General features: G+C 35.2%; 1 protein-coding gene across 1 annotated transcript; it reads left to right on the plus strand.

Annotated features, from left to right (window-relative positions):
• The first annotated feature begins 5,214 nt into the window (after window positions 1–5,214).
• LOC132159048 (uncharacterized) lies at window positions 5,215–10,156 on the plus strand. The gene is made up of 4 exons (XM_059568664.1): window positions 5,215–5,461; window positions 6,691–7,026; window positions 8,607–8,945; window positions 9,662–10,156. Exons 1-4 carry the CDS (start codon window positions 5,359–5,361, stop codon window positions 9,730–9,732), a joined length of 849 nt encoding a protein of 282 aa, XP_059424647.1. The 5' UTR covers window positions 5,215–5,358; the 3' UTR covers window positions 9,733–10,156.
• Window positions 10,157–12,091: the final 1,935 nt, after the last annotated feature.

Genomic DNA, 12,091 nt, shown 5'->3' on the forward strand with positions numbered 1-12,091 from the left:
GATGGCTGAGGACCATTGGCCGGTAGCGCAGCCAATCAGAAGAGACCACGAGTGAGGAGTCAGCGCCGTGGGCGGGGCTTCTGCGAAGCACGTGACGTGAACGAGAAGGAAGTGTGTAGAAATAAAAACAAGTATAGTGAGATTCTTCTTGCGATAGAAAACTAGAAAAATGACATTATTAAATGTAAAGGACGTTAATGTGATAATGTTAAAATGTGTGTGTATGCTGCTTATAATTGTATTATTTAACAGCCTAATAATAATCCAATAATTAAAAATAGTAGGCTAATTATGTTATAGAATATGTATTTGTGGTTTTCTCCAAAACATTACCGTGCACCAGTACAAAAATAATAATTGGGTAATTATTTTAAAAATAAAAACAATGTTTTATTGTAAGAAAAAAAAAGAATATGGTCATTAATGCTTTAATGTAAAGATATGTGGCACTGGTGAGCCCAAAATTCAAGCACTACATAGCTAAAAAATTTAATAAAACAGACTAAGACTCGAATCTCAGAGTGAGAAAACTTTATTGCTATCACTAGTAATAAATTGCTATTACTAGCAGATTACTATATAAAGCCTTGGAAAATAAATGATGATTAATATATGATAAAAAAAAATAACATTAAACTTCTGATGTATGTATATGTTAAAGCAAATAAAGACGTGATCAAACAGTCGATTAGCACTATTAACAGCAATTATAATATGTTGTAAATCAAACTTTTGTTAGTTCTGTATGTTGTTTCAGGGTTGGCATCATCTGAGGTCCTCTGAGGGGTTGCATCATCTCTTCTCAGGTGTTCTGGATCCAGAATGAAGCTTGGCAAAAACAGAGAAACAAGTAGAGACATAATTAGCATTGCTGCTGCTCCAATAAAGTAAAAATGTATTTGTTCAACCCCAGCTAAAGAATAATAATGCGCATTTGATCAGATATAACTGCAGTCAAAGATTATTAGATGAATTATTTGAATGCTTGGCGAAAGAGATGTGTTTTTAATCTAGATTTAAGCAGAGAGAGTGTGTCTGAACCCCGAACATTATCAGGAAGGCTATTCCAGAGTTTGGGAGCCAAATGTGAAAAAGCTCTACCTCCTTTAGTGGACTTTGCTATCCTAGGTGCTAATATAAACTCACAATGTGATATAAAACTACAGAGAAAGTTATAATCCTAACCTTTAACTCCATACCCAAGTCCCAGATAGCCAGACAATGAAAATATAAATATAAAATATATATATATAAATTATTTGTGTTTGGGACGCTGTGAGCATGGACACTGTAGTGTACACCGTAAGTTTGAAAACATTTAGCTTAAATGATTAATATGAATAAACAGTGCTCATAAACAGCTGCTGAGGTCGTATTCTCAAGTGAAGCGGGTTGAAGCTTGGTCCCGGAAACAGCGCTTCTTACGTCATCACTTAACAGCCGAATAGGTAAGTAATAATATTTTGTAACTGATACGGAACTTAAAAGGTTACTCCACCCCGAAAATGAAAATTTTGTCATTAATCACTTATCCCCTTGTTGTTCCAAACCCATTAAAGCTTTGTTCATCTTTGGAACATAATTTAGGATATTTTGGATGAATACTGGGAGTTTTGAGACTGTCCCATTAACTGCCAAGTAAAATACACTATCAAGGTCCAGAAAAATATGAAATACATCGTCAGAATAGTCCATCTGCCATCAGTGGTTCAACCGTAACATTATGAAGCGACGACAATACTTTTTGTACGTGAATAAAACAAAAATAATGACTTTATTCAACAATTCCTTTGTCAGTAGTCTCCTCTGTGTCTCTCCACATCACTCAAATTGCCTACATCTTCTGTATCAGCCGCACCACAAGGATGTGCTGTTTTCTTTCAAATCAAAGCTAATAAGTTCGTAGATCGCGTTAACGTCAACAACTGGCCGATGAAGTCCAGATCACGTTCATACTTAACGAGATTTGGCTGTAGAGTACGTACTCTAGAAGAACGTACTTAATGAAATTAAGTGCCAACTCATTGAGTATGTCATTTCGGACACAGCCACTGCCAATACTACTACAGCCTTATCTCACTAGTTTTATGAGACTAAAAGCAAAAAAAAAAGAGAGAAATATATATATATATATTAGTATATATTAGTTAGTGTTGTATAAATTTGTGTTGTATAAATACAACACAAATTTTATGAACATGTTCAGCTGAGGTAACCGGTTTACAGTAATCTAGTGAAACAATCCAATAATATGACAAGCTGCACCTCAAAATACATTACATTGTGCATTATGATCGAGTTTGTGTATTAATCCACTAGATTTTAAATAGTTTCACCATTGCATTCAGTTGGTGGCAATTCAATAGGAAATCATTCCAATTTAACCAGTCATCTCTTACATCGAAATGAATCTTCAGTTATCAGTATACTGTAATAAATAATTGTATCCGATTGTGTTAGTCTATATACTAGAGTGATAGTCAATGTAAACAGTAAAATGGGAGAAGGAGCTGAACACAAACAGCATAACAGTATCATCATGAAGTTGCAGTTTTCTAGCGTATTTACTTTAACTTCTCAGATAATTCAGTGGTATGACTCATTTCAGATGTTACCGCAAATACAGTTAAACTGGTTACATATATTTACTTGTTTGGCCACAATTATTGCTAGTGTTACGACCCTTCTTTGGCTGTTAACAATCTAGGGATTGAGAAGGGGAACTTTAAACCAGTTCAGGCACCTGTCAGCAATATCACTGAATGAAATGATAAAAACAAGAGACAAGAGTCACATAAAGTTAAAATACCTATTTTACATAGAACTAAAAAATGATGATTGACAGGCAAAACAGCAAATCAGCAGTGGCCTGTTAGAGTGACAGTAAGAGGGAGGCAAAAAGACAACGAAAAGAGAAACATATGAAAAACAAACACACATACAATGGCTGCATCCGAAAACTGAAAAATGCTGCCTTCGGAGGTCGCATTCCAAGGTCGTGAGGCATCAAGGCACGTCCGAATTCAATATCAGCTTCATTTCCTGTCTCCTGAGATGCCTTCATCTGGCCGGTTTTTGAAGGCAGCATAGATGTATCCTTCGCTGCCTTTGATATCCCACAATCCTTTGCGTTCCATTCCGTGAGAGTTAAGCCAAAAAATAAAGATGGCGTCTGAAAGTTGCGGTCGGTGGTCAGTTTGTGTGTAAATGTATGTTTCTGATCAACGCTTTCCACTTTTTATGTCATTTCCAGCGAGAAATTAATACTGCAGTTATGAAATATCCACTTAGTTATCACCAAAGCTCTCTATATTTTGCCGTAGATCTTTAAACCATTACACTGCCTCAGAAGCCTGTCCGAAATCAGTTTAATGAGGTGACTTCAGGCAAAAACGCTGCCTGCAAAGTCATTGACTGATACGACAGCGAGGCAGCAAGTCACCTGCCTAAGTTTTCGGATGCAGCCTAAACATCCCTAAGCACGTAACACTAGGGACAATTTACTAGACACATAATATATAGCATGGCCTACAGTACTGTACATAGTGATATTCACTATATCTGTCTTCATAGCCTTTAATATAAAAATCATTTAATTGGAGAACATCGGGGAGGATGTTAAACATTTTTTATTTTTTATTGTTGTCCTTATCACCCAGCCCTAGCAGCCAGCACAACTTTGCACATGATTTTTGACTTTTTAAAAATGTATCTCTTTTCCTCAGCCCCCTAATGCTTCCTATAATGCTGTGACACCACATGGTGATTAAACAATAAAATCTGTGAAACAAACCCCCTGAGAAATAAAATCTTGTTCACATTGTTGCTCTGTAGTTCATAATATCCAGTATCTTCAGTTGTGGGTTTTTTGTGATTGTCAGGGATTTGGCGAGTTTGATTGTTCAGCTTCAGTCTGTCTCTGAATCTCCCATCAAGAACATCATCATAAACAGAGAATCTGTCATCCGTTCATTGATTTCAGATCAAGTGTTTTTAGATACAGTCAATCACAGAATCATGTGGTTTCACATGTCCAACAACCAATCACTTTTTTGTTTTCTTTTTTTTTTATCAGCGTCACATTTTGGTGTCTCCACAATAACAGACCGGTGTGTAAAACTCTCGCAAAGATTCTTTGCCGCAGACTTTCAATATTTCACATACTTTTGAAAATCCACCATTTTGTTGACCTTAATAAGAGTTCGTCATTACAGTTGTAAACGGCTTTTTTCTCTTGTGAGGGGGTTTGTGTTGGCGTAACAGAATCTTTGTTTCCAGGCAAAACATTAAATAACGTGACACACTCGTCAATATTATCATATTGTTCAAGACATGGTTACGGCCTTGATCTATAGCATACTATAGCCTATATTTAAATTGATTTGTTTAGATTTCTTTGTTGTGGTATGTGGAATGGACATGTGTGTCTTTAGTCATGACTTAACGAGAGACTTAACGCCTCAAGCAGACAGGGAAATGTCTCCAAAAAGTATTCTCGGAGCTTCATAAAATTACATTTGAACCCCTAATGTCACATGGATTATTTTACATATGTTCTTGCTACGTTTCTGGGCCTTGATTGTAGCGTGCTGTCTGGGAGGGTCAGAGAACTCTTGGAATGAATTAAAATTATTTTAATCTGTGTTCCGAGGATGAACGAATGAACGGTTTGGAACGACACGAGGGTGAGTATTTTCATTTTGGGTGAACTAACCATTTAAAAATTAACCTGAAGTCCTCTGTGGTGATTTTCACTACAGACGATAACAAGTTGGCGCCAGATGCGTTTGAATGAAAAGAGGCGCGAAACTCTGGAGTGATACGAGAGAAGAGAGGGAAGCGAGAGAGAAGCTGTTTCAGCTTCAGATGATGGCGTTGATATGGACGACTGACAATATTAGGAAATAGCCTATTGCGTTCCTGCTCAGTTTAATAAGCGTGACTGTTTGGCCGTCTGCGGAGAAAAAAAGATTCATTTCTGACATTCATTGAGAATGTTATTTATTTATAACATGAATTAGGCTAATAAATGATTTGTAGTTGGATGTTTTTTGATGTAAGCCTAATTGTTCGTTGCAACTGTAAGTGATTCTTTTAAAGTGCGCTGCTTATTTCTATTCTTGAAACTATCAGAGTCTTGAAGCTGCGAGAGACATATTGCTTCAAGCAGACGGGCAAATGTCTACAACATTTGTTGATATGTCACCAGGATACTCGTGAATGTCAAGAAATGTTGACATGCATGTATAATAGTAAATAATAATAGTATAGTAAAAGAGAAACCGAAAATCCTCGAGCACTCAGACTCGTATAGCCTATATGTGATTAATCAGTCGGAAGCGGATCAGAATCGGAGACATGGAGCAATTCATGAAATCCAGATCATCTTTATTAAACTTACAACTGCACCGAGATATGAAGAACACTTTAAAAATAGTTCTGCTTTTACTACTCTTGAACGGTAAGAGCTTCAGATCTATGAGCCCTATATATATATATAGTGTGTGTTAAAGTTACTCTCTTTGTACAAGAGGATATTTCCTTATATATTTATTTATTAAGTTATGTTACATCATCTACATGTTTAAAATATCCTAATATAAGTAGCCCTTCAAATCTGACCCACCATGATAAACATAGCTATATTTTCGAAACAATAAAGTAAAAGTTTAGCAAAAATAAGGCCTGGTTTCACAGTCATAAATGTGATACCTGGTGTTTTGTTTTTGCTAAATAAACTTGAATATAATATCTGATACTTGTCTCAGAACTAATTCCTGACACATAGAACATAGGTTCAGGTGCCTCTTAATAAATCAGAATGTCGTGGAAAAGTTAATTTTTTTCAGTAATTCAACTCATTGTGAAATTTGTGTATTAAAGAAATTAACGCACACAGACTGAAGTAGTTTAAGTCTTTGATTCTTTTAAATGGGATGATTTTGGCACACACATAAAAACTCATCAATTCACAATCTCAACAAATTAGAATATTTCATAAGACCAATAATAATAATAAAAAAAACATTTTTAGTGAATTGTTGGACTTCTGGAAAGTATGTTCATTTACTGTACATGTACTCAGTACTTGGTAGGGTCTCGTTTTGCTTTAATTACTGCCTCAATTCAGTGTGGCATGGAGGTGATCAGTTTGTGGCGCTGCTGAGGTGGTCTGGAAGCACAGGTTTCTTTGACAGTGGCCTTCAGCTCATCTGCATTGTTTGGTCTCATGTTTCTCATCTTCCTCTTGACAATATCCCATAGATTCTCTCTGGGGTTCAAGTCTGGTGAGTTTACTGGCCAGTCAAGCACTTCAACACCATGGTCATTTAACCAACTTTTGGTGCTTTTGGCAGTGTGTGCAGGTGCCAAATCCTGCTGGAAAATGAAATCAGCATCTTCAAAAAGCTGGTCAGCAGAAGGAAGCATGAAGTGCTCCAAAACCTCTTGGTAAATGGGTGCAGTGACTTTGGTTTTCAAAAAAACACAAATGGACCATTGCACCTAAAATCATCACAGACTGTGGAAACTTAAACTACTTCAGTCTGTGTGTATTGCATTTATTTAATACATGAGTTTCACAATTTGAGTTAAATTACTGAAATAAATGAACTCTTCCATAACATTCTAATTTATTGAGATGCACCTGTATATATAGGACAAACAGTTTGTGTGTTGGTTGGTCCCCAGATGCATTTGGTGTTGTGAAACATAAAATCAAAGTTTCAGTGAAAGAGGGAGAAGATGTTGCTCTGCGTACTGGTGACACTGAAATACAGAGAGAAGACTACATACAGTGGATGTTTGGAGATGAAGGAGATATCATAGCTGAATTCGATATAATGGTAAACTTCTTTGAAACATATAACGGCAAGGATGGGAGATTTGGTGACAGACTGGAGCTGGATCGTCGGACTGGATCTCTCATTATCAGAGACACGAGAACAACAGACTCTGGAATTTATACAATGAAGATAGACAACAAAGGAGCAACCATCTACAAGAGATTCTACGTCACTGTTAGTCGTGAGTAAAATATTTCAGTGCCATTGTTTTTGAATAGCTGAAGATGCACACCAGTAAAGGTGTTTTCTAAGGCACATTTAAAAAAAAGGTACTTGAAAGGTATAGTTCACCCAAAAATAAATATTATGTCATTAATTACTCACCCTCATGTCGCTCCAAACCCTAAGACTTCAGTTCATTTTCAGAACACAAATTAAGATTTTTTAATGGAATTTGAGAGCTTTCTAACCCTCCACAGACAGCAAGGATCCTTACACGATCAAGGCTCAAAAACATAGCAAGGAGAACGATACAAAATAAATATAACGACTTTGTTCAACAATTCGTCTCCTACTCGCCATTTTGGAGATTATGCTGTTGTGCGTCAGCTGCGCCACACGGATACTTTTTTTACGTTGTTTGTGCTTTGATTTGAATGAAAACAAAGTATCTGTGTGGTGTGGCTGACACAGAATAGCACGCGCTGTTTTGTATTCAGTGGATACTCTCCATAATGATGCTATAAGGTGATGCCGAAGAGAGAAATTGCTTAATAAAGTCGTTATTTTTTTCTTTTTGGGCAAAAAAAGGATTCTCGTAGCTTCATAAAATTACGGTTGATCCCCTGATGTCACATGGATTATTTTACCGAAGTCCTTGCTACATTTCTGGATGTTGATCGTGTAAGTAAGCTTGCTGTCTATGAAGGGTCAAAGAGCTCTCAGATTTCATCAAAACTATCTTAATTTGTGTTCCGAAGATGAATGAAGGTCTTAACAGGTTTGGAACAACATGAAGGTGAGTAAATAATTTTCAGAATTTTCATTTTCTGGTGAACTATCCCTTTAAAGGTCCCATATTGTACACATTTCTGTAGTTTTATTTTAGGTTTTGATGTCCTTAAGAATATATATTTGCTGTATAATTACCAAAAACCATCTCATTATATTTTTCCTCGGTTATTGTGAAAAAAGCCAGGAAATTTAAACTTTGACAATATTGGAACTTTAAATGTCCTAGTTTAGCTTACTCCTGGTTCAGTCCTTAGTGTTTGTGTTTTTGCTCAATAAACTGACTGCTGAAGGTTATAAATTATGCCTGACAGGTATATGTATAGGATAAACAATTTTGATCCTGTTTGTCAAGTCAAGTCACCTTTATTTATATAGTGCTTTAAACAAAACAGATTGGGTCAAAGCAACTGAACAACATTAATTAGTGGAAGTTGTGGCCTAATGTTTAAAGAGTTTGATTCTTAACCCTAGGGTTGTGGGTTCGAGTCTCGGGCCGGCAATACCACGACTTAGGTGCCCTTGAGCAAGGCACTGAACCCCCAACTGCTCCCCGGGCGCCGCAGCATAAATGGCTGCCCACTGCTCCGTGTGTGTGTGTGTGTGTGTGTGTGTTCACAGTGTGTGTGTACACTTTGGATGGGTTAAATGCAGAGCATGAATTCTGAGTATGGGTCACCAGACTTGGCTGAATGTCACATCACTTTCATCCCTTTCATTAGGAAAGCAGTGTGTCAGTAATGCAAAATGACAATGAAAGGACAGTCATCATTGAATTCAGTGATGTCTTTGAATTCTGTTTATTCCCAGATGCATTTGGTGCCAAGACAAACAAAATCAGAACACTTTCAGTGAAAGTGGGAGAAAGTGTTGATCTGTTTTCTGGTGAATCTGTAATGCAGAGAGATGATGAAGTTCTGTGGATGTTTGGAAAGCAGCGCATGATCTTAGCTGAAATTAAAACAAGGCACAAAATCTTCCAAACGTATCCTGGCGATGATGGGAAATTTAAGGACAGACTGGAGCTGAATCGAAAGACTGGATCTCTCATCATCAGACACAGCAGAACCTCAGACTCTGGAGTTTATACAATGCAGAAAATCAACAAAGGAGCAGCCATCTACAAGAAATTCCATGTCACTGTTAGAGGTGAGTAAAATAAATTAAACTTCTGTGTTATAAGTGAAAATATAACTTAATAATACACTATATATATAATAGCATGCTTCCTAGTCGTCTTATCAGTTTTGTTAATAAACGTTGTAAGTGTTAGGGTTCTGTCACTTTTGATCTGGTTTATTCTTGGTTATTCTTTATTACTGCTTTAGCTGTTTCACCTGTCCTTCCTCATTATCCTCCTGCGACTGAGACCTTACCTCATCACTACCAGCAAAGTGACAGTAAGCCAATTCGTTATTGTACTATTTTATTGTTGTCATGCATTTCATCAGGAAAAACAATGAATCCATCTTTCAAGCATTTTTTTTGGTCATAGAAAGTGAAAGGTGTAAAGACGTGAGCGCAACAGGCAGTTATCTTTTCTTGTAAAACAGTGAGACCAAGATGGCGAAAGTGAAAGCCATTAGTGGTTTGGTGGTCTCATGGTTATATATTTCTTTCACTGTGACATCCTTCTCTTTACCACCCATACAGTTATATCTCTTCTTCTACTAAAACAGCTTTAGTTTTTGATGTACAATCAACAGCTTTTATTACCAAGCTATCAGCCTAATTATAATTTTCTCCTGTGTAAAAATGAATGAATGAATGAATTAAGAGACTACAGGAAAATAGATCATTCAGCAATGATTCTGTACACCTTAAAATGTTTCTTACTGTAATCATTTCTCTTTTTCTTTTTTTAGCTTCGTTCTCCCTGCTTGTAGGACTTATTACATTCATCGTCATCTTGATTTGTACGTGCTTGTGTCGCTAAAAGATATTATATTTAATGTGTAAACCCAAAACATTTGATTTATTCCTTGATTTATTCCTTTTGCAATCTTTAACAATAGATTTGACAAAACAGGAAGGGTTTGTCTCATTGCAGATTGGCTTTAGACTTGAGAAGTAAATTAGAAAATCTTGTGTTATATGTACATTGTGATATATTTCATATAGTTCCTAAGGATAAAATATAGCACATCAAAGGATATCAGTCCAAGTAAATATCACATCAACAACTTTTGTTTTCTGACTTGAATCTACTTTATTTAGAGATTTTATAGTTAAACATTTTCAATGTTAAGTCTTGTTAGTACTGGTTTTATAATCCAGAGAGCTCAGCTTACAATTTCTTGTAAAAATCCTGCTTGATTTCTTTAAAAAATTGTTTGCAGTTGTTTCTATAATTCATTAAAGATCTGCAAAATTTTGTACTGTGTGACCATCTGTCATTGTTGTTTATTATTATTATTATTATCATCATCATTACACGTAAATGGTGACAGAATTTTAATTTTGAGTGAACAATCTCTTTAAGAATGTGATTTATTGGCTAAATCAGTCACTAAAACGATAATATTCATATTCATAGTCCTACTATATGTATAACAGAAAAACAAATCTGAGCTATGAAGCATCATATCTGCTATGCTTTGACAGACTACAAACAGACATGACATAATCACAACAGTTCTCTTTAAGACTGTGTGTCATTTATTTTGAAGAACAAAAAGTAAAAACATTTCAACTCATGTTCACCACAAGAACCATTTTGCCAAAGAATGCAAATTTAATTGGACTAATTATAAATATAGTAAAGTGTTAAGTAAGTGTTAAGCAATTAAACTATAGTTTAATCAAATCTGATTATGTCTTAATCCAGATGATTTTTGGTTCTACCTGTGGCTACCAGGTAAGTCAGTCACAAAAGGACCAGATGTGAGCCTCATCTCAGAAATGGCAAAACGGGTTTGTTGAACACAGTTTGTTACATCATATGATTTAACTATAAATGAGATTCAAGTCGTCATTGTAGCTGTATTAATAATAGGCACAGTGAACGTGTGCACTCTCAAGGCACATGCGCACTAGTTTATCCTACTACGCGAGAACAAACGCTTCACCCACAAACTATTATTAACACACAAACAGCAGAAGCTGTTTAATGTTATCTACCTAACAGATCAAACCACATTTCTGAAAAGACAAAACAAAACAAAGAGGACAAATATTTTGTCACATGTGACCTTTTTCGATGCCAAGCTAAGAATAGGTGTGTTTGACTTGAAGCAGTGCTGCACAGACCTATTCACCTGTAGTTCGCCTCAAAGAAATGACTTTTTTGACATTTATTTACCCTCATGTCATTCCAAACCTGTATGACTTTCTTATGTTGAACATAAAAGAAGGTGTTTTAAAGAATGCTGGTAATCAAACAGTTGATTGGTCTCCATTGACTTCTATAGTATTTCTTCTCTAGTGTGGAAGTCAATGGAGACCAGTCAACTTTGGTTCTTCAGAATATCTTATTTTGTGTTTAATATAATAAAGAAACTTATACAGGTTCGGAACGACATAAGGGTTATTGAATGATGTCAGAGTTTTCATTTTGGGGTGAACTATTCCTTTAAGGAATTATATTTCACAGATCACATGATTAACCAATCCTAGCAAATAAATCCAAACAAAATGTTGAACAGCAATAAACCTGGTATATATATATATATATATATATATACCAACCTACTGAAGATGGTGATGAGAAAACCACATGATGAACCAAAGCCCATCATAATCAGCTCTTAAATAATAACATTTACAGAAGGTGCACAGTGCGCTTCACACAAACACTAAATCATGATGAGACATGTTAAAATGAAATAATGCTATAAACATTCATTAAAAAACATTAGGTGTAACACACAACCGTAATATACAAAAGTGATAAGAAAAAACTAAGAACAAACATAGTTATTTCAACAAACAAACATCAAATTTGAAATGTAATGCAGGGAATTCTGGGAATGTCAATTTATGGCTATTTACTGTAAATTGTACATTGTTTTTTACATAAATTACATTATGTCCAATACAGTTTTTCACCCTATATATTAGGGGAATTTATCGTAAAGCATTTAACAGATTTTTACAGTCTTTTACCGTTAAAATTACCATCATTTTTTACAGTGTGTGTATATATATATATATATATATATATATATATATATATATATATATATATATATATATATATATACTGTATACAGGTGCATCTAAAAAATTATAATATTGTGCAAAAGTAATTTTTAATTAGTTTTGTAATTCATTTCAAAAAGTGAAACTTATATATT

This window comes from Carassius carassius, chromosome 16 (assembly GCF_963082965.1).
Source record: "Carassius carassius chromosome 16, fCarCar2.1, whole genome shotgun sequence".
In the NCBI taxonomy this organism is placed as follows: domain Eukaryota; kingdom Metazoa; phylum Chordata; class Actinopteri; order Cypriniformes; family Cyprinidae; genus Carassius; species Carassius carassius.

Excerpts from the sequence above, each read along its gene's own strand:
- LOC132159048 (XM_059568664.1), top strand. The coding sequence starts at position 5,359 with ATGGAGCAATTCATGAAATCCAGATCATCTTTATTAAACTTACAACTG. Across the intron at positions 5,462-6,690 it reads GCTTTTACTACTCTTGAACG|ATGCATTTGGTGTTGTGAAA; the intron begins GTAAGAGCTTCA and ends GTTGGTCCCCAG. Across the intron at positions 7,027-8,606 it reads ATTCTACGTCACTGTTAGTC|ATGCATTTGGTGCCAAGACA; the intron begins GTGAGTAAAATA and ends GTTTATTCCCAG.